General features: G+C 42.9%; 1 protein-coding gene across 2 annotated transcripts in view; it reads left to right on the plus strand.

Annotated features, from left to right (window-relative positions):
• TNR (tenascin R) overlaps window positions 1-24,010 on the plus strand; it is a 761,475-nt gene that overhangs the window by 467,410 nt on the left and 270,055 nt on the right. For both annotated transcript variants that reach the window (XM_086956605.1, XM_086956613.1), the window contains exons 6-7: window positions 1,649-1,764; window positions 2,750-2,900. In XM_086956605.1, coding sequence (XP_086812731.1) covers window positions 1,649-1,764; window positions 2,750-2,900 — 267 coding nt within the window. The remainder of the gene's footprint in view (window positions 1-1,648; window positions 1,765-2,749; window positions 2,901-24,010) is intronic.

A 24,010-nucleotide genomic window follows, 5' to 3' on the forward strand; every position in this document is an offset into this window, starting at 1 on the left:
TCAGTCTTCGTTTATTAGAGGCAGTAGTGCCAGAAAATGTATTTTGTGAACAAAACTTTAAACTTTGCCCCGAAATTAGATGAAGTATGACAACTTTGCACTTCCCTGTTTGCAAAGCTTGCCTAAATATTTTTTAGAAAGAAATATTCTGCTAAAAAACCTGTTTTTTGCAGAAGCTTTCTCACGCGACTATAGTGAATATATATAGCATTATTTTGTTCATTTCATGAATTCACAAAGATTGCTAAATTTGAAAAAATACCTCACACAGTTACGGAGAGAAACACTGCACACCCCCAAGGTCAAGAACTAGACTAGGTCGGTGATGTTTGCATTCCAAACGTTGTGTTCAAGATCCTCTTTGCACTAACCTTTTCAATAATAGGATCCATATTATACAAAGTGTTTTGGGGGCACACTGGACATGTGAGCACATTGTTTGCACCCTTGGGATAGTGGGGTATTACAATAGGGGCTGTAGATGTTTGAGAGGCACTCTCTGCTCTATGGATTGCGGCAGTGCAGGTTGGGTGTCAGCATGATCTCGTAATTTGCATGAGGTGTGGTCTCATGCAAATGAGGGAAACTTTTTCCATTGCTTCCGAGCTGCATTGCAAATATGGGTACAATGGCAAAAAAGCGGTCAGGAGTCACACTTACTGTGCACCACGTGGAAGGTGGAGAACAGTAAATGCACCCCAGAATGCCTTACTCAGGAGGAGTTCACGTGGATCCCAGGGACTTGTCAGGCACCCCTTTGTGGCAGGTCAATTAACACACTACACCTGCCTGTGTATGTGTGTGTGTGTGTGTGTGTGTGGGGAGGGGGGCTCTGGAAATTGCTCCCAGTCCTAATTTTGTGAAAGATTGAGTCGCGGTTTCAAACCACAACCTTGTCTTTCATTATCTTGCTCTTCTCAATTCTGGCAAGAACTGTCCAAGAACATGACTGCTCTCGGGACAAGGTATATTTATTGTAATCAGGGATCTGTCTCAGTCAACACCAGGTGCACTGAGTTATGTATGCCATGGTGCAAACCAAGGCTTTGCGCCAGGTGTATAGTTCAGGCCTAAGAGTCCACGCTTGAAGTATTTCAGTTACTTCAGTTTCTGTTGCCCCTTTCCACTATTATATATCTTTATGCCATCTGTTTTCCATGTAACTTTTGCATTTTGCAGTGACATTCCCTGGTGGGTTTGCATGTGACATAGTATCTGGTTGGTTAGACTGCACTTACCTCCTATACCAACAGTGATAAAATGGGCGAAAAGTAGATCGCTTTTATGGGCCAGATGCAGACTGGCCTGTTTGAGTGGGGTATAAACTTTCATGGACATATGGAAAATTTCCAGATGGGCTGATGATTGACTCAGGAGACCTGAAGCAGAGTGAGTAACATGTCCTGTGTGTGCCCTACTCTGGCCTACCAGGCTTTCACAGGCATTTATATCTTTTGTCCTAAAAGTCTTTTGTGAAAGATGGAAATTAGCGAAAAACAATGCCTCTGAATGTCAAGTGAGCTACATACAGGTTAGTAAAGTCAGTCACAAAAATGTAAATACTCCTACTCAACTGACCAATCCCTGGGATGGGAAGCTCAATGCTGGCAAGAAGAGAATTGTATTGTGTTGTGGCTCTGTTTTCCAGATCTCTCTGTACCAGAAGGGCTGCAGTTCAAAGCAACCACAGAGACCACGGTGGAGGTCCAATGGGAACCATTTGCATTCTCGTTTGACGGCTGGGAGATCAGCTTCATCCCTAAGGTGAGCAACACAGTGGTCCACCCCCTACTTAATGGCACTAGTAGAGGAAGAGGCCTCTAAGTCCCCATTCACTGGGTAAACCTACACAGTCTAGGCTCAGATTCATTAAGGCTTTGCGCCTGCACTGATTCAAAATGATGCAAAGAGCAAGCACCCTAGAGCCCTCCATTATAATCATAGAACAGTTAAACAGCAAGTTCCCCCACCCCACAGCAATAGATATAGAAAAGGTTGCACAGCAAAGCTACTAGTTATCCTCAGCCATAGATAATGGAAAAGCAAGCTCCCACATGGCCCTCTGTCGCAGACATGGAAGCAGTAGAAGAGTAGGCTCACTAGGGACATGGGAAACATCTATTACAATGCAGGCATTACATCATAGTGCCTTTACAACACAGTACCATAACTGTGACATTACCACAAGATCCATTATAATGCAAGTCATTATAACGACTTGCTTTAGGGAATGTGGTGTTGGACTGGTGTTGGATTTTAAGTCCAACACCTTCCCTACTGATACACTGATTGGAGTTGGGATAGTAATTTAAACTATTTCAAAGTCCAGCTCTTCCCTAAAGCAACTCATTGCAATGAATTGCGTTGTAATGGAACTTGTAGTAATGACACAGATGTGGTATTGACTGCGTTGATAAGCCATGTGGAGATTTGGCATGCGAGGTAAGAGATGCTATTCTGTACCATAGCACATCAACTGGCTAATGTCCCCAACTGAAGAAGAATAAATACTATAATGTGTTTCCTAAAAGGCTGCTCTGGTAAATACATATCAACACATGGAAATGGTAGATTCTGAAGGTGACTGCTCGACCCATAGAAATGAGGCGAAATCCTCAGGGGAAACTTTTAGTATGGACATTAGTGGTGGGACCTCAATAAAAAACATCTGAAATGATTAATTGCATTTCCTGTGACTATCAATCAGGGATTGCTGCTTTGATCCAATGTTTTTATTCTCTAATCTCAGAACAATGAAGGTGGAGTGACAGCCCAGCTTCCCAGTGATGTCACGTCCTTCAACCAAACAGGCCTAAAGCCTGGGGAAGAATACACAGTTAATGTGGTAGCCCTTAAAGAGCAAGCAAGGAGCCCGCCGATCACTGCCAGCGTATCTACTGGTGAGTTGATCCTGTGTTTTTATTTTTTGAATTCTAATGCACTTAAAAAGAACAGTGATCTGGCACGTTTTGTTGGTCACAATGGTTGTGAAGTGAAGTTTTTTTTTGTGGACTTTTGACGGTGAAGAGATGAGTATGTGGTGCCCTCAAAAATTGGTAATTTGGGGTACTGGTCTTATCGCATGTTGGAGCTAATTCCATAGTTTGAGTCCAGCAAATAAGAAGCCTCCCCGTCCCCCCCTCCCCCGGGGTTGGATTTATTCAAAGAAAAATGTTTGACACTATTGACAAAGTGGCAATTATGAGTTTTGTTACACAGGAGTAGGCCATAGTCTTGGCTCAGAGGTGTGGCTTTTAGTTGGGGAGTAATTTTACCAAAATCAAAGATGGTCTAAGTTTATGAGAAAGGCATTCACAAAATTAAAGTAAAGGGCTCACAGTTAAATCTTAGGAGGAAATGTCCAATTCTAGTTCCTCCCTGGGACAGAAGAGCCCACCATGCCTGGCTCAGTGCAGCATAAACCAGGCAGACAGCTTAGAACCTGCTGCGTGCTCAGTACAAAGGAGGGCTGGTTTCCCCATGGCACAAAAATGCATTATAACCCTTGGAGTCCAATTCTTGGTCCTGGCAACTAGAGAAAGGGATAATAGTCTTCTAGGCACTTCTGGGGTTTCAAGCAGAAGATTCCATTCTCTTCTCATCTTCCACAGGTCTAGGATGGATCTGAAGTGGGAATCTGGAGATATGGCATTTACGCCTTGCACAAGCTAGTGGGTAAGAATGATCCTGGGTACGCCCTTAAAACTGGGGTTAAGATTCCTGGAACTAACCTAACCCACTGTCAGTATTTTCAAGATGGCAAAAGTCTTTGGCCACGCTGAACTTTGGCTCTGAGGGTGTGTGTGGGGGGTGAACTATGGTAATTCTCATGCCCTCTGACATCTAACACTGAAATCAAGTTTAAAGCAGTCACTCAGGGCCAGCTTTAGCACTTTCGGGCCTGGTGGGCCAGTCTTTTTTGGCACCTCCCCTCCCCATAACCTTCTCTTCAGATTCCCTAGCTACCACCTGGCAAAAGTGCCCATCATCTCTCCATAGCCCTTCTCTCACATACATTTCATATGTTTTAAAGTGCTGGTAAAGACTGGCTTAACTAATCCACTAGGCTATCCACATAAAATACAGATCTGTTCTTTGCAGCAGGCATATATTATTAACTCTATGCGCTACTTTGTGATGAGTCAAAACTGCCACTAGACAGAACTCCGATCTCTTTCTCTAGCCGGAACATTAATCACAAGAGTTAGCTTAACATTTTTATTGCTACCTGAAATCTGGACCCACAAGGAACTCTGCAGCAGGTTCTTTCAAACCTTACGTTACTGCTAAACATAGCACCCCTCAAGGTCAGCTATCACCCGCCAGGTCAGCTGCACCGGTCACACCACTCTAAAGCTAGCCCTGCAACCCCTCTACTCCCATGAACCTAGAGACAGAAGTCTGGTAATTTTAAAAAGAGGTCCACTGTGATTGGATCATGCCGTGTGGCTTTTAGTTGGGGAGTAATTTTACCAAAATCAAAGATGGTCTAAGTTTATGAGAAAGGCATTCACAAAATTAAAGTAAAGGGCTCACAGTTAAATCTTAGGAGGAAATGTCCAATTCTAGTTCCTCCCTGGGGCAGAAGAGCCCACCATGCTTGGCTCAGTGCAGCATAAACCAGGCAGACAGCTTAGAACCTGCTGCGTGCTCAGTACAAAGGAATGCTGGATTCCCCATGGCACAAAAATGCATTTAGCTCCAGGACAGGTGCAGCAAGAAGGCAGATAGATAAATGTGGGGTGGGTTGGTTCTTTCTTTCATGAGGATTTGCATGCATAGGCTGGTTAGCGGGACAGGGCAAGAGATAGCCATGCTAACGTGCTACACAGCCTGTAACTAAATGCTATTCAAATTTGAAAGAAATAGAATACATTTAAAAAACATATTTGAAATACTGTGTTTAAGTGCTCTCTTGTTTAGCAAAAGACACTGCCTGACAGTCAGTGAGCAGAAAGAACTTGACTTTGAGAAGTAATGCTTATTTTCCTTGTAATGTTCACACTGTAAAAAGTCTGTGTTTGACCTCATAGTTACAAGTTCATATTCCGGTAAGGCGACCTTTCATCCTTCAGTGGTAGACAAAACAAGCACAATGAGTACCACTTGGTTACATTAAATCACTGCTATTCAGTAACAAAACATCCTTTTGGCAGAACGTTAATTTCACTAATGCACATGTTATGAGCTCAACCCTCTGGTATCCATGGTACAGAGCAGAAAGGCTTACCTCAGAGGCTTTGCATAAAGTATTTATACAGTACTAAAATAATGATAAAGTGGAAATGCAAACAATAAAAATCCCAAAATGAGTTAGGGAGTTAGAGTAAAGTTTAATAAACACAAAACACCATAATGACAAAAATCCTAATAGGGAAACCAGGCATATGAATGATTAAAGTTGTAAATAGAAATAGCTCCAAGAAGAACAAATTATAGTCAATGGATGCACTAGAAGAGGACATATGCACAGTGTGACGCTGGCCACGATGGAGTGCATGTCAGATACACTAACAAGGTTCGCCTTGCGCAAAAGATTTTATATTCTGACTTAGGGCTTGATTTGAATCTTGGAGGATGGGTTACTTGGTCACAACGGTGATGGATATCTCATCCACTGACATATAAATCCCATAGGATATAATGGGATGTATATTTTGGCGGATAGGAAACATCACCGTTGTGACGGAGTAACCCGTCCGCTAAGATGTAAATCAGGCCCTAAGTCCTTAAAGGCCACTCACCTGATAGGAGTACACTTCTTAAGCCCCCAGGACCTCAGAGGAGTCACATAGAGGCTCACAGGGTGTTAGGCAGAGGGCCTTATAACCCCCGGAGTCCACTTCTTGGTCCTGGCAACTAGAGGAAGGGTTAATAGTCTTCTAGGCACTTCTGGGGTCTCAAGCAGAAGATTCCGTTCTCTTCTCATCTTCCACAGGTCTAGGAGGGTTCTGAAGTGGGTATCTGGAGATATGGCATTTACGCCTTGCACAAGCTAGTGGGTAAGAATGATCCTGGGTACGCCCTTAAAACTGGGGTTAAGATTCCTGGAGCTAACCTAACCCACTGTCGGTATTTTCAAGATGGCAAAAGTCTTTGGCCACGCTGAACTTTGGTTCTGAGGGTGTGTGTGGGGAGTAAACTATGGTAATTCTCATGCCCTCTGACATCTAACACTGAAATCAAGTTTAAAGCAGTCACTCAGGGCCAGCTTTAGCACTTTCGGGCCTGGTGGGCCAGTCTTTTTTGTTACCTCCCCTCCCCATAACCTTCTCTTCAGATTCCCTAGCTACCACTAAGCATGAGCGGATTTTGCGGATTGGCAATCCGCGAATTTGCGGATTTGCAAACTCGCAATCCGCAAAATCCGCGAATTCCCGCGAATTTGCGGATTTTTTTTTTTTTTTGTGTTCGCCCGTGTTTCTGCCAGTTCGCGAGGGGTTTTTACAATTTCGCAATTTGCGAACTTACCTGTCGGGTCGCAAGTTTTGCGAACTTGTTGTTTCTACGTGTCCAACCTGTTTGGGACACTCTTCTTCATCACTGCCACTCTCTGTCACCACTGCCACTCTCTGACTACTCATGCCACCCTCTGGCCCACCCATGCCACCCTCTGTTTCATCACCACACCCTCTGGTTGTCCAGTGTACATTATTTTTGGCAAAGCAAAGCACACCTTCCCTGCCTCAAGTGACCTGAATTAATTTGGGGCTGATTAATGTGTCACAGAATATTTTTTTAGCTGGCACCTGCTTCCTTAGTGCGCCCTGATTAGTGATCTTTTGCACTTGCTAAGTGCTTTCATTGTTGCAAAATTAGTTACAACACCTGCCCTGCCCCAACTGACAATAATGAATTAGGGGCTGATTAATGGATTTTAACTTCCAGCCTGGCTCCTGCTTGTCTCCCTTAGCTGTAATTCAGGACCTTTGTGGCATATGTGTAACTATTCTGAGGTTCAGAGCAGGGTCACATAATAGTTGCAACTGGCAACTGAACTCTGGAGGGGCCCCTCAGGAAGCACTACAGGAAATGGCTACTAATGATGAGCCTGAACTTTTGAACCTGGTAAGTAGTTACTTTCAGTTTTGCTAAAATCGTATTTCTGCAATTTCGCACTTATTCGCGGGGCGCGAACTCACGCGAACAGTGCGAGCAGTGCGAGCAAAATCCGCTGCTCGCGGATTTGCGGATTTTTCAGGAAATTCGCAAATCTCGCGGATTGCGGATTTCCCGAAAATCCGCAAAATCCGCGAGCGGAACGGATTTTCCGCCCATGCCTAGCTACCACCTGGCAAATGTGCCCACCATCTCTCCATAGCCCTTCTCTCACATACATTTCATATGTTTTAAAGTGCTGGTAAAGACTGGCTTAACTAATCCACTAGGCTATCCACATAAAATACAGATCTGTTCTTTGCAGCAGGCATATATTATTAACTCTATGCGCTACTTTGTGATGAGTCAAAACTGCCACTAGATAGAACTCCGATCTCTTTCTCTAGTTGAAACATTAATCACAAGAGTTAGCTTGACATTTTTATTGCTACCTGAAATCTGGACCCACAAGGAACTCTGCAGCAGGTGCTTTTGAATCTTAAGTTACTGCTAAACATAGCACCCCTCAAGGTCAGCTATCACCCGCCAGGTCAGCTGCACCGGTCACACCACTCTAAAGCCAGCCCTGCAACCCCTCTACTCCCATAAACCTAGAGACAGAAGTCTGGTAATTTTAAAAAGAGGTCCACTGTGATTGGAACCAGCCGTGCTGTGGGGGATAAAAAAAGGCCCATACTCATGTGTCAGCTAATATTTCCCTGAGATAGGAGAGGCCTCTTTTTAAAATGTGTCCCACGTGTTATATGAACAATCCCAGCACACCTGACGAGCAGGATTTGACATTCAAGCAGGATTTGACACTTTAATCTCAAAATGAATGCTCACAGCCCTACCCTGCAATTTCTGTGAGATTTAGAGGGGTCATCTCTGCCTAATCAGGGCTGCCTATTGTTTGTTCCTCCGAGGAATTTTACATCATTTAAATGCTAATTACTGGCTGGGAGACTAGGAGAGCAAAATGCTAATTATTTTTCAGGGACTTGAGGCAGGGAAAAGGTAACTTTATAGCAGTTTTTTCCATAATATTTTGTAAAATACAACTTCACCATTGAATTGGATTTTAATAACTATTACAAATAGTAGATTGATTGTTTTTCTAGCTAGTCCCATTTATGAAATACGGTATTAGTAGTTAATATTGCATCCCAGTGTTTACCTATGAAACAGCCATCCTTGTTTGAGTGAAAATTGAGCTTAGTGCCTTTTCATTGTTAAGACGTGTAAAATTAATGTTTTACATGTCCTACTTTTAAATACTGTGCACCCTACCTTTAGGGCAATAAGACTTATTCATGGATGACTTATACATATTGAAAAGAAAGGTTTAGATCTGTCAAAAATGATTATTTTACATGCCAGATTTGCAGTTTAAAACTGCACAGTCAAGCTACAAATGGTAGGCCTGCAGGCAGGTTTATACTGTCACTGCAGTGTAAGGCAAAATGGGTGCTGCAGTCCACTTGTGACCTTTAATTTGCAGGCTTAGGTATACTTTGGTACAATATACCAGGGACTTATAGGTAAGTTAAATGTGCTAATTAGGAGTATGCTGATTTCATCATGTCAAAAGGAGGAGCACAGGGACTTTACCTCTGGTTAGCAGGAGTAAAGTGCACAGATCTACAGCTAGCAAAAACAGTCAAAGCAAAAATCAGAGGATATATAACATAACACAAAAGATGGTAATTACAAACATGTACTGTTTACTGGTCACAAAATACTCATTGCAATCAGTAGGGATTTTTAAGAACTATCCTATACATTAATAGGTCAGTTATTTGAAAACCAAATTGTAGGATCTCAGAGTCTGTCCTACATCATCCATATTAATGTGGCATGTAGCGAATTGCGACCCACTTTGTTGGCATCAGCAGATAACCAATTCTGCAATTGCATTTTAAATAAAGAAATCTATTTTAAGCAGCTAATTTTCCTTAAAGGAAAACAGAATTTGTTCAGGAAAAGTTAAAGTTTTGGAAACGTTTTTAACGGTAGGCAATGGTCAGGGGGCCACTGCCTACTCCTAAAAAAGATATCTTTTTGGCCATTCACAAAAGGGAAAGAGTCTCCAAAGGACCCCACCCTGTTTACAAATAGATTGCCACTACCTTTGAGTAGGCAGTAAAATATTAATGTTCTGTGACTAGATTTAAGTCACAGTACATTAATACATACCACAGGGAATTGGTATTTGGAAGAGATGCCCTAAACACGCCCCTTCCAAATACAGAGCCCATTTAGTGATTCGGTAACATGTTACTAAATCACTGAATGGGTTTAATATATTTGAGAAAACACATTTACTGGTCACAAACCCTGCGATTAACCGAAACACAGGGTTTGTGAGCAGTAAAAGCATTCATTCATCTGGCCCCTAGTTCTCCTAAAGGTTGTAGAGCCCAGTCTCTATTTGTACTGTGCAGCACTGCCAGCATTGCACTAAAAAGGACTGCAGATCTAACATCCAGTACGGATACATTAAAAGGTGATGCAGTCAATGGTTTCATGCTGCAGGAACAGGAGCTCTGGAATTCACATTATTTCCTATGGAGAAGACAGCAGAAAATAAGCAAAATGTGATTTTTGTTAATGCGTATTTAAAACACTTTGGGGCATATTATCAAGAACAGCATTACAAATTATCGCCGGTTTAGCAGCAGAAAACTGCTGATAAAGCGGCAATAATGGGCTTGATAATATGTCCTTGTGAATTCCCATAGAAGCCCAGGTTCTGGTATCAACCTGGGCTTCTATTGTATTTCTCCAGGGCATATTAACAAGACCATTATCGCCGTTTTAGCTGCAGATTTCTGCCCCTAAACTGGCGATAATTGTAATTCCATGTTTGATATTATGCCCCTTTGTTTATAAAATGAGAAGAATGGTGTGATTTAGTAAGCTATGGCTTCCTAAAGGTTTCAGTGGCTCCACTCTGAAGAAATACTTCAGAGTGGAGTTACTTTGAATTACTTTAGGCAACTTTTCAATGCAAATCATAATTTCCATTGAGAAATAAATCCAATCACAACACTTTGCCCTGGGTTTGAGACATTTTTGGAATGAAAGGAATCAAAACCCGATGCAACATCATAGGAAGTCTGGGCCAGGTTCTGATGACAGTAAAGAGACTCAGTGCAAGGGAGACTTTGATTACAGATGCGGTAAAGTTTCAGTCGATATTAAAGTAAGTGAGAGGAAAAGGGAGAAAGATAAAGGTCAGGAGAGTGAAAGTAGCAAGAGTTTTGGCCCAAGACCATTTTGAAGATGAAACAGGGCAAAACATTTAAGACCCCTGAGGAATACGTCCTTAATCTATCTGTCCTTTACATGGATGCCCAGGCAGGATGCCCTAAAGACAGACGTGAAGATGGGTTAGCATAAGTCAGGGCAAGCAGCCATCTCAAGATGTTATGGCCAGTGGGAGCAAGACAGTAGTAAGAGGATGGAAAGTGCAGAGCCAATGCTCTGTAAACGTGATCTGCTGCAATTGGGCCACAATTGGTAAAGTTGATGGGAATAAAGATGCAGCCTTTTTGAGGGCAGACAATATGAAATAAAAACAATGTGTAACCCTACTGAGTTGACATCTAATGCCTGAATCGTCCTAGTGGATTTAACCATGATGGAATTAAAAACCTATGAGGGCAGACAGAACTCCAGCTTCTGATCACTTGTTTTACGGGAAGAATCTCCTGCAATGAATGTGCCCCTGGCAATTATTGCTGCATTTCTGGCATACCAGTTTAGTGCCTGATCAATATATTGTGGCCACAAAATAGACACATGATTTAGTAATGTTTTCATTATTTTGTTAATGATGAACTTATCTTAATTCCACTGATATCACTTCCTGAGAAATCACCAAGAGCAAAAGTCATGTGACATCAGGGAAGGGCAAAGGTCATATCATGACACCTCATGTGATGTCATAGACAGATGTGCCGAAAAGGGTATGTGCTATTACTTCCACTACCTTTTGTCTTTTGGTGAATTCATGTCAATGGTCTGGATGTTGTAAGTAACTTTTCCACTGGGTTCTGGGTGTACTTCTGTCATCAAAGAGGTTTATCGAAACCCCTTAATACTATTGGTGTGGATCTTCTCGTCGGATTGATGGTAAAGGTAGAATTGTTCACTTTTGGTGTGGAGTCTGATTGTAGCAATGTAAATAGAAGAGTCTTAAACTGTCTGGCTACTCAGACAGAAAAAAAAGTTACCACTTTGTACAAAAATACTTAAACTTGATTGCTATGCCAAGAGTGGCTGGAGTAGCTGAAGCCAAGTAGAATTTCCTTCCCCTCCATACAGCACCATATAAGTGCAGTTTGCAGGTCTGTATAACCCTTAGTGGGATTTCCTGTGCTTCTAATATACCATTTAACCACCCAGAGTGCACATTTACCCAAATACCTTGAGAGGAATTAAAAAGTCTGAGCGAGACTTCTATACCCTACAGAAAAGGCAGTGCAGGTCTCAACTTGACATTGAGGCAGAGCACAAACTCATTGCTTCCTTGTGTGGGGAAATGCTTTGAAAGGTGAAGGTGAATCATCTTGCATACCCCTTTACTGATATGTCCCCCGAGCGTCCATTTTTCCACTCTCTTTCTTTCCCATAACTTAGAATGAACAGGACACCAGGATGAAAGGGGCTGGATATAGGCGTCTTTTTATCCAACCTTTCTACCTCTGTTATCTCCATTCCAGTGCATACACACATATCAAATTTTGTTGCACTGATCAGTGTTTGGAAAGATTACAAAGGAAACACTTTCCAGCTATAAACACTCATATTGCTCATACTTCTGGCCACACCACATCTACTATGTTTGTAAAAAGTGGGGCATATGCACTAAAGATTCACGCAATGCAAGGGAGCGAGCAAAGTTACTGCGTCGTGTGAAACAGAGAGAGCAGAAATATGCCAAATCTACAAAGATATGGCAGACTTCTGCTCCCTCATTGCGCTGGCGTACTTGAAGCTGCCTAGCACCAATGCAGGCGTCCTTACCTTGCTGCAAGGGTGCCTGCATTACGGGAAGGATTGTTTTTGTGCAAGAAGCGGTACCTTTCTGCACAAAACAATCTTTAAAGGTATTTCTCTTTTCTACTTGTGATGCTGAATATATCGCACATAGAAAAAAACAAGTAACATGGAGAAATAAAGATATTCCTCCTCGTTACACTTGGGTCTAGTAGGCGTACCATTTTGAAGCAATACCACGTTTACTGACCTTAGTAAATCTGGGATTGCGTCAAAATCCATGGGTGGATGCACGAGAATACCCATGCTCCATCCGCGGAATGCCCCTCTGACGTAAAGATTCGCAAGGCACTGGTATGCGTTGCGTTACTTTTAATCTACTAAACCACACAAAAGGGTTTGCATGGCTTAGTAAATCCCAGATGAGGCCTTGCGTTGCTTTGCGATGACTGCGTCATACACGGACAATGCAAGTCCATATTTAATCTGAGCTAGTAATTTTTGTCAGTGTCTCAAAGCAAAGACGCTGAACATCATGTGCAATTGTCCTCCAAAGACAAAAAACACATCCCATTATCATATTTCAGTTCAAAATTCTTGATCAGAAATGTTAAATGTATGCTATTCATTGGTAAGGTGATGACACCTCCCTGGTAGGCAACCCCATACTTCCCATGCAGAGCTTTATAATGAAGGAGTGATTTATTTAATGTTTTTATCAGGTATAACTTCTTTTTTTCAAATTTGTGAATGGCTATGAATACAATTTTCTTTAAAGTAACAGCCTTCTTTTAATGCACATTTATTTCAGACCAAATGCGTTTTGCAACTGGACCAAAGAAATTGTTTTTTTTCTACAAAGAATGGCAGATAGTGTTGAAGCTATCTATTACATTTTTTTCTGCAGGAAGATAATATCTCGCCACAGTGTTGCTTTGCTACCTGTCCAAGCTGGTTAAAGAATATCTCTTAATCAGAAATCCCATTAAAAAGTCTACGCAATTAAGTTGTAAATTATTGGACAGTTGGCCAACCCTTTAATGTATGCCGATATATCACAGAAACCGCATGATGTCAATTTGCTCATTTAATCCTTTTGGTTCCATCAATTTGAGCATGAAGATCCACATAGCCTGCTTTTGCAGCGATTGCTTCTTTCTGATACGTCTACGCACTGGTTCTGCGGCCTTCTCAATAGCCGTGAATGGCAGATAGATGATACTGATACATTATAATGTTCTGCGATGAGCAGCGGAAGCGCCTAAGGATGCAGAGGTAAATGCCCTGACATTTCCCTAAATACTAATTTTCTGCTATTTTCAAGAGCCGTCACCAGGTGAAATGCTCTAGAAAATGATAATATTTGATGTGGGTCTCCCAGTGCTTGTCTGCAAATATTATAATTTTTAATTAGCCAAATTATTATTTTTCATTTAGATGAATTACAAAAATAGCATTTCTGTCTATGTATTCTTCTGAAGGGCGAATAGATAAACACACATCTCAGAGCTCCAGGCTGCGCAGTGCCGCATTTTACATCTGCTACATCTCTCCTTGCTAATTAAACATTTTCACGGTTCAGTTGCTAATTAACATCATAACAGTCCCATTATGATAGGAGGAAGCATGTCTTCGTTTTAATATTTCTTGATTAAACTGACTTTCAGAGAAGCATAATTCTGAATAGATGTTATCCCAGGAGATGTTGGGGGAACAGTTGGAGGAAGTTTCTAGCTACTCCCCTTTCACAGAGTTCCACTGGACTTTCTGGTTTTACTCCTGTTTTTCACTGAGTAATAGAGACACCCCAATGGAGGAGTGATACAAAATGGCATTAGCTTCGCTATTGTGGATGGCATGTGGAGATTGGCTTTCTCTGCACTGAAACCACGGGATGCCAACCGGGGCTGTCCAACTTTCTGCACCATTCTACCTGTCCACAGATCATACAGTAGACTGTCTGGAAACAATAGTCACATTTCCCCAGTGCTTTATTTGTTAAACAATAAAAGTAAAAAAGAAAGTAGCAGGGCTCATGGTCAATTTTGAAAAGTAATAGTGGCTGGCAGCATCCATTGCCCAAGCCAGCACTGCTTGATTGCCAATGTCATCACTGCCTACTAACCATCGCACTCATACAAGTGGCACATTTTGGAATAATCCAGGTCACCTCGTGCTTTAATATTGGAAAAGTGCTTGCTGGGTTTATTATTTGGTTGAAAATGTGTGTTTATGAAACGCTCTGCTAAATGACTTACAGGTAGATGCATCAAGCATTTTTGCGAGCGCAAACCGTGCGAATCGCAAAAATCGTCCGTTTTCACCCGCAAAAATGGCATTTGAGATGCATCAAGGGTTCATGCACTCGCAATTTAAGAATTCGCAAATAATTGCGAGTTCTCAAATTGTGATTGCATTTAAGGATTCGCAATTTGCGATTCCTTAAATGCAATGCATGAACCATTCCTAGATTGCGAATTCTCAATCTGGGGCTGCTATTTACCGCAAAGTCAAACTATGTGGTAAACAGCAAAAACTTAGAAATATGCACTTTAGTGCATTTTTCTAAGTTGTATGTTGCGCCAACACATGTCCTTGGGACATGTGTGTGCGCAACACCAGTGAACATTACCATTTCGGGGGTGCAACAGGATGTCCTTTGGACACCCTGGCACCCTTAAAATTGCGGCACATTTGCGATTAGCTAATTGCTAATCGCAAATAAGGAATGACTCACCATTCATTCCTATGGGCCTTTAGGCCCATTCATTCCTATGGGCCTTTAGGCCCATAGGAATGAATGGGAAAGCCATTCCTTATTTGCGATTAGCAATTAGCTAATCGCAAAGTAGGAATCAGTAGGAATCACAAATAATATTGTGATTCCTACATGCATCCCGTTTTGCGAGTCTTTAATAGCGAATCCTTAAGATTCGGCATTAAGGACTCGCAAAACACGACTTTGAGGAATCTGGGGGTTATTTGACAAATATTTACCAAAAAATGGGGTTTGACCTAATAATCCACCTGCATCTGGGCAAGGAAAGTCAAACACAAAACAAAAACAATGCAGTGGAATAGAAACAGTAATAATTATTTCTATCAATGATGGAAACGTTCATTAGTCCATAAAACAAAAGTCAATCTCAAACCAACCGATTATTCAAGAGCACACTCACACTAGGTTGTAGATCCGATGTAAATCGTTATACATCCAACAGTTTACATATATATATATGCACATGTTTTTAAACACATAAACAATACACATTTATTTACAAGGACATACACAAAAATATATCTGAAGACAAAATAGAATACCTAGGGCCTGAATATTAGTAGTGCTGCGAAAAAACCTTTGGAGAACAAAAAATATGTGATTCGCAGTTCACAATAATCAATATAACCCTTGTGTCAACACCTCTCAGGGTATATATCATTCCACCCTTTTGCACTATAGACAGATGTGGCAATTATTTCTTTCCACGCACAAGTTCAAATAGTCAAGGGCTTCTTTTTATATCTGGTCGACTTGTTTCAGCCCATTTAATCTGGGCCTCATCAGGACTGTAGGCCAAAGGAAATCTGTAATTATTACTGTATCTATTCTACTGCATTGTTTTTGTTTGTGTTTAATTGACAAATAGACAGATGGCACTACCATGTGGTGGACTGTCATTAATAGGTGCCTGTGTTTAGAAATAAGTGCAGGCCCTGAACACTGGCAAACACTGGCACACATAAAGCACTTTGAGAGCCTGTAAAGTATTCTTTGACCAATACTCAAGAGTAAACTCAGAGTACCTCAGACACATTGTATTGTATTGTAATTGCATTTATATAGAGCTTACTATCCCTGATGAGTCTTTGACACATTTTTTTGGTGAGTAGCCTGCTACTCCAGAACCCATAAAGGATTAGTGCTGAATTAGTAGAGTGAAATATGAAAGTCACTTTAGTGGTGGATATATTAGTCAGTTATGTGAATTGAGAAGGATAGTAGAAGAAAAAAGGTTTGCTTTTATATAGCGCTTGCTACCACTGATGGGATGTTAAAGTGATTTTACGGCATGTAGCACGCTATTCCGGAACTCATAAAGGATTAGTGGTGAATTGGTATAGTGAAATATGAAAGTAATTTGAGTAGTGGATAAGTTAGTCAGTTATTTGGATTGAGAAGGATAGTGGAGGGATAGAAGAGGGAAAAAGGTTTGCATTTATTTTGCGCTTGCTACCCCTGAGGAGGTGTGGAAGCGCTTAGTCGGCGAATAACACTCTACTCTGTAACTCATAAAGGATTAGTGGTGAATTAGTATAGTGAAATGTTAAATTAATTTGAGTGGTGTACATGTTAGTCTGTTATTTGGATTTAAAAAGATAGTGGAGCGATAGAAGAGGGAGAATTTAGAAATCATTTTCTGTTTGTTTTGGAGCTCATAGCAGTAGTAGGAGGCATGGGATGAGTAAAAGGGAGATGGAGGTGAAGAGTCAGAAGGAAGGGTTTAGAAAGGCTTGTTTTGGGGTATCGGAATAGTAAAAGACATGATGATAGAAGGAGGGGTAGAGTAGGGAAGAGTCTAGAAAAGGTTATTTTGGGGATCTTAGTAGTGGTGTAAGGGTGGGGATGAATGAGAGAGTGGAGGGAGGTAGCGAATATATTGATAGAGGTATAGGGTGAGAAATAGGGTAGTGCATTGGAAAGAGTACTAGAATTATGTTTGAGAGGAGTTTGAGTTGAGTTAAAGGATATATTGAGAGTGGTACAGGGTAAAAAATAGGTTAGTGCATTGGATATGCTGAATTTGAAGAAAATTTATAAATAATAGATCCATAAGTACATGGAAGGTGTAAAGATCCATAATGGAACGTAGCATATGTAGATTAAAGATGCATTAAATAAACTCTGGCTCTCAAGTGTTGTTGTACTTTAAATTCCTTTTATTTAGGTATTCATATATTTTTATTTAATAGTGAAGCAATTGTAGATAGCTATAAGAAAAGGTTTACTTATTTATGCAGTCACATATATACATGTTAAAATATAGAATAATGTAACTATCAGTAATATGCACATTTATTAAGCAGAACTAAACTAATGAAGATCTATAATTTTTAAAAACATAATTATTCTACACATTTATACAGAGCAATACACATATATAGGTACATATCTATAGTACAAATAAATGCCTATATACAGAGGGATATGCTGTATATTTCTGTTTGCGTATGGTGGTTATGTGGGGAAGAGACAACTCTTGAGTAGTTCTCTGAAGATAAAGTTGTTATCCGTGGATCTTATGTTGGGGGTAAAGAGTTTCATAGTTTAGCTGCGTGAATGGAGAAGGATGTGCCACCTATGTTTTTTCCTTGTAAATTGGGATTTGGTGCCACTCTAGAGCGGAGGTTCCTTTGTTGAATGTGTTTGGTGATTTTAATCCTGATGAAGAGCGGTCCCGTTCCATGTATCGCTTTAGGTATGATACAAAGCAGCTTGAACTTTGATCTTCTGGCAACTGGTAACCAATGCAGGGTTTTCAAGGCAGAGGAGATGTGGTCTTGCAGTTTTATATGTAAGAATAGTCTGACAGCCGAATTCTGAATCCGTTGTAGTCTTGTCATGGTCATTAAAGATGATCCGTGGTAGAGGCTATTGGCGTAATCGAGTTTGGACAGAACAAGTGAGATGGTAGCCTTGTCATAGCTTAGCTTTGCATATAGCTCTCAATTTATTCTGTATCAACATAGTTATGGTCAGTGTATGGATAGAGGGTCTAATTCAGCATCATTAAGATCATTAAGTATGTTTTTAATGTTTTTATAGTTGGACAAGCATACAGTTTGCATAACACTCTAGCAGCAAATTATGGCCCCCTTCACAGAGCACTTTACCCGTAACCATTTTCTTTTCCACTTAGACTCAATCACATTTGCATAATTAATAGCAAACTATTACATGCATTGCTCAAAAAAGAGCTAGCAGATTCATCTGTAGAATTGGTTGTGACTGGTTAAGAGAGAGGTACACAAGTGTTATTGGCTAACAATGGACTTTTTATTTCTCAGATGCTAATTTATTATCATTTGCTTCCATTGGTTGGTCATTATCATAAACAATGTGCTTATGCACAGAGAGCACTTTGATACAGACCTTTAGTTCCTTATTTGTTTGATCTATATCTATGCAAGGATGGCAGATGGCAAACATGCCATTGCTTTCAAAACAGGACTCTGTGTGTTACACCTCTTCTGAAACTTCAGTTTTTAAAAGCACAGAAACAGCTTGAAAAATAAATAGATTTTGAGAGACATGCACAGTAAAATCATTGAAAACAAGATGTGTAACAGTTGTTCTTCTTGTTGCCTAAACAATAAAAAAATAAACTTTCTGTAAAAGCATGAATGCACAACTGATATCCCATAAACATGAAATGCATGTGAAAGAACTTCAATGGGTATGGCATCTTCTTTTATTTTCATCTTATGAAATACCAAGATGCATTTAATTTGTTTGAAAGTAAAAATATGAAAGTTGGGGTAATTGTTGTTCTCGGCTTCCATTTAACAACCCAGTGAATTCTGGTAGACGCATTTTTTTTTTAAACTTTATTGACAGGCAGGAGTAATAATCAGACAGTATCATACATGCATACGTTTGTGGTTACATTTTGTACATTTACGTTTTGTAAGTGGCAGGAATCATGGCATTCTGAAGTTCTGTGATGTATTAAACCCCGGAAGATTCATAAATGCAGTACATGTGTTCCAATCGTTTGAACTGTAATCTGATATTGTTCCCCCCTGAGTATTCGTTCAATCGTAACATTGCTTACATATTACAGAAATAATCAACATCCCATTCCCCCCAAACATGTGTCATCATCACCAGAGTGCTCCCACTCATTTCCTCAACCAGCAAGATCCTTAGTGTGGTCAACGTTACACAGCCAGATCAGTTCAAGAAACAATGTACTTATGTACCGCTGAGGTGAGTACCTCCTTTCTGTTTCGTTACTCCTCCTCCTCCTCTGAGTCTGGGTCGTCCCCTTCTGGCAAAGGGTCGCAGATCCCTCCTCTGTATTCATTCCATGCCGCCCATACCTTGTTCCATTTGCGGGGCGCCGCACGGAGGACGTACACCGCCCTTTCTGTCACTATCAGGATGTCCATGTTCTTAGCCCACCTACTCGTGGTGGGTAGTTCCGGTGCGCCCCACTTCTGCGCTATATCTCGCTTGGCCACGGTCATGGCCAAAGTTGCTCAAATTAGTTCGTACCTACCCAGGTCATTGGGGTCCCAGATGTTCAAGAGGCATTTGCGCGGTTCAGGCAGTACAGAAATTTTAAGGGCCTGGGAGATCGTGCGCATTATCTGCCTCCAGAATTCCTGTATCTGTGGGCATTCCCATATTGTATGAAATAGTGATCCCTCTTCCCCGCATCCCCTCAAACAAAATGGATGTGGCGCTCTCTGTATTTTATGAAGCAGTGTCCTGGTGTAGTAGATGCGGTGTAAGATTTTAAGTTGCACCAGTCTGAACCTACACGAGATGCCAACCTCTCTTGGGGAGGCCAGTGCCTCATTCCATTCAAATTCATCCGTCTCACCTATATCCCCCTCCCACTTGTCTTTGAGCTTCAGTGTGGGGTCTTTGAGGTTATTGATTAGCTTTTTATACGTGAGTGAGGTCGCGCTTTGGATCATGAATTCTGTTAGTAGTCTATCTTCTAGTGGAGAGGATTCCGGCAAAGGAGTACCTGCAGGAATCGCCCTGAGTAATGCGTGTCTTATTTGCACATATCTGAATGTTTCTGTGGGGCCTAGGCTGTACTGTTGCTGTAGGAGTGGAAATGGTATGACTGTGTCATCATCCCAGAGGTCCCCCACCGTAGTGATTCCTATGGAGTCCCACCGCTCAAATCCCTTACAGCTTCTGAGGCTTCCCAACGCCTTCGTGTCCCACAATGGTGTCATTTTGGTGATCCTACCTGCCCATCCCAATCTGGCCTGCGCCATGTGCCATAGGGCCACTGTGTGTCGTGTCGGACCGATCAGACTCTTGAGTTGCGATTTGTTGTAGAGCACTGACAGCATACAGTCCGTTCCGAGCTGTGACCAGTCTGCCCTAAAGGCCGGGTCTACTCTCGGGGCATGGATCCAAGAATTTATTACTTTAAGCTGGGCCGCCCAGTAATACAGCTGGATGTTAGGTAGTGCTATTCCCCCTTCATACCAGCTTCTGACCAGCTTGTCGTATGCTATACGAGCCGGGCCAGTATCCCAGAGCAAGGTAGAGACCAGCGCTACGATCTGCTTGAAGTATCGCGGCGGTACTAGGTGCGGGGTATTTTCTAGGACATAGAGGAGCCTTAGGAGTGCCATCATTTTGTATAGTGCTGCCCTGCCCAGTAGGGTCAGGGGCAGGGCCGCCCAGTGTTTAACATCGGCTCGTAGGCGTTCGATAGGTGGTTTTAAGTTACAAGTGAAAAAGTCCGCCTCCTCACTCGTGATGACAATACCTAGGTATTTGAATGAGACTGTTGTTGCAATCAGAGGACAGTCATCCTGCAACCTCGGTGCCGGGCCTTTTAACGTATACATGACCGATTTTGACCAGTTTAGGGTGTAGCCCGACGAGTGCCCGTGGGCGTTACAGAGTTCTAGCAGGGCGGGGACCCCGTCGTCAGGTGCAGTCATGTAGATGAGCATGTCGTCGGCGTATAGTGAGACTTTGTCCTCCCATCCTTCCTCCCATTTAATGCCCGCAAATAAGGGTGTGGTCCTAATCTGAATAGCCAGGGGCTCCAGCACTAGCGCAAAGAGTAAGGGGGATAAGGGGCAACCCTGTCTAGTTCCCCTACCTAATTGGAACCTCGGCGATATGTGGCCATTTGCCACCACTTGTGCGACTGGCTTCGTATAGAGCAGTCTTATCCATGCTATATATTTCGGCCCAAATCCCATACGTTCGAGTACCATGAAGAGATATTCCCACTCAACGAGGTCGAACGCCATCTTAGCGTCGAGGGAAAGAATTACAGCCCGCTCTGAGAGTAGGTGCGCACGGGCCATTACACTATGCACTCTCCGTAGATTCAGCGCTGTACTCCGGTGAGGCATAAAGCCTGACTGGTCGGGGTGGATCAATGTACTGAGGTGTGGCATCAAGCGGGTGGCCAGAAGCTTAGCCAATATCTAGGCCTCAATATTGAGCAATGATATCGGGCGATAAGAGGTACATTCAGTCGGGGGTTTCCCTGGTTTGGGTATCGTCACAATCGTGGCCGTGCGTTGATCCAGTGGTAATTCTGCTTTTTCCCTGCTTTCCAAATACATGGCCAGCAGTGGGGTACTGAGTTCCGGAGCCATGGATTTGTACCATTCCACGGGTATCCCATTCGGACCCAGTGCTTTTCCAGACTGTAATGCCTGGATTGCTAGCTGAATTTCCTCTACCGTCGGGTCTACTTCTAGGGCTTCCATATCCTCCTGCGTGATGCAGGGGACGGCTATGTCTGCTAGCGTCGCTGCCGCCATTTGCCGTGTGACAACCCTGTCTGGGGTGTATATTTTCTGATAGTGTTGCGCCAGGGCATGAACTATGTCTTCTGGGTGCGTCAAGGTAGGTATGGGCGGAAAATCCGTTTCGCTCGCGGATTTTGCGGATTTTCGGGAAATTCGCAATCCGCGAGATTCGCGAATCTCCCGCAAAATCCGCAAATCCGCGAGCAGCGGATTTTGCTCGCACTGCTCGCACTTCGCGGCTTCCCAGTACAACTTCGCGCCCCGCGAATAAGTGCTAAATTGCAGAAATACGATCTTAGCAAAACTGAAACTACTTGCCAGGTTCAAAAGTTCAGGCTCATCATTAGTAGCCATTTCCTGTAGTGCTTCCTGAGGGGCCCCTCCAGAGTTCAGTTGCCAGTTGCAACTATTATGTGACCCTGCTCTGAACCTCAGAATAGTTACACATATGCCACAAAGGTCCTGAATTACAGCTAAGGGAGACAAGCAGGAGCCAGGCTGGAAGTTAAAATCCATTAATCAGCCCCTAATTCATTATTGTCAGTTGGGGCAGGGCAGGTGTTGTAACTAATTTTGCAACAATGAAAGCACTTAGCAAGTGCAAAAGATCTCTAATCAGGGCGCACTAAGGAAGCAGGTGCCAGCTAAAAAAATATTCTGTGACACATTAATCAGCCCCAAATTAATTCAGGTCACTTGAGGCAGGGAAGGTGTGCTTTGCTTTGCCGAAAATAATGTACACTGGACAACCAGAGGGTGTGGTGATGAAACAGAGGGTGGCATGGGTGGGCCAGAGGGTGGCATGAGTAGTCAGAGAGTGGCAGTGGTGACAGAGAGTGGCAGTGATGAAGAAGAGTGTCCCAAACAGGCTGGACACGTAGAAACAACAAGTTCGCAAAACTTGCGACCCGACAGGTAAGTTCGCAAATTGCGAAATTGTAAAAACCCTCGCGAACTGGCAGAAACACGGGCGAACACAAAAAAAAAAAAAATCGCAAATTCGCGGGAATTCGCGGATTTTGCGGATTGCGAGTTCGCAAATCCGCAAAATTCGCGAACGCGAGATCCGCAAAATTCGCCCATGCTTACGTCAAGGTCCATCCGTCCTCCGTGCGCAGTCTCTGAATACCTTTCATTCCACTTCCCCTCTTATCCAACCATGCCAGCATTTTACCCGCTTTGTCCCCCACATCGTATATTTTGTGTGCTGTGTTTGCGATGTACCCTTTCTCTGTCGTTGTAAGGTGAGCCTGGTATTGCTGTTGCCGAATCGTGAGGGTGTGTGTCGTGGATGGGGAGGGGTTTGCCATGTGTGCAGTGTTGGCTTTGCTGAGTGCCAGTTCTAATGCTGTGAGTTCCTTCTGGGAGTCCCGCTTGTGCCCCGTTATGGCTGCAATGGCCGCCCCCCGGAGGACTGTTTTGTACGCTTCCCACAAGATTGACGGGGACGCCACCGTCCATGTGTTTTCAGCAAAATACTGTGTCGTGGCCAATGTAAGTTTCTTCCGAATCTTCGGGAGTTTTAAAAAGTTGGGGTAAATTGGGTAGATCCTAGCACCTTTTTTCCCCCCGGTGGTAAGAGATAGTGCAATCAGAGAGTGGTCAGATATGCCCCTGGGCAGGATGTCAACTGCTTCTACCATTCCCAGTCCCAACCCCAGGGCCAGAAAGTAGTCTATACGGGACAGGCTATTATGTACCGCTGAGTAGTAGGTGTACTGGCTATCCTCGGTATGCAGATGCCGCCAGATGTCTACCAGGCCCAGGGCTTCCACAAAATCTGAGAGTGATGCAGTTCCTCGTGGCCGGGTCCTAGAGGGAAAGGTGTCCATAAGTGGATCCATAATGGCATTGAAGTCCCCCCCGATAATCGTGTCCCCTTCAGGGAGGTTGAGGAGAAATTTGCTTAGGGCAGGCAGGGCCACGGATTGTAACGCTGGGGGAATGTATACTGATACTATATTAAGAGATCTGCCCTCCCACTGTCCATGTAATGCAGCAAAGCGGCCTTGGTCATCCGCCTCGCGATGTGTTATGATAAAGGGAGATGTTTTTTTAACCAGTATTCCCGTCCCCCTGGAGCCGGTAGTGAATTCTGCATGGATCGCCATTGTGTAGCCGCGCCTATCAAGTGCCTTGCAGGTGGACCCCGCGAGATGAGTTTCTTGCAGGAGGACCAGATCTGGGCTCTGTCGCTTTATGGCTTGCAGTACCAAGCCTCTTTTTATTTTGTCTCCCAGGCCTCTGAAATTCCAGGTTAGCATGCGTAGTGGGGGAACCCCCATCGTCGTTACAGGGGAGCCCTCAGCGGGCAAGTCAGGAAGCGGCCTGGCCATTGAGTGGATGTGAGAATGTCGCATGTAGTGTGCCCGTAGGGCAGGCA

This window comes from Lissotriton vulgaris, chromosome 1_1 (genome assembly GCF_964263255.1).
Source record: "Lissotriton vulgaris chromosome 1_1, aLisVul1.2, whole genome shotgun sequence".
NCBI classification, from domain to species: Eukaryota; Metazoa; Chordata; class Amphibia; order Caudata; family Salamandridae; genus Lissotriton; species Lissotriton vulgaris.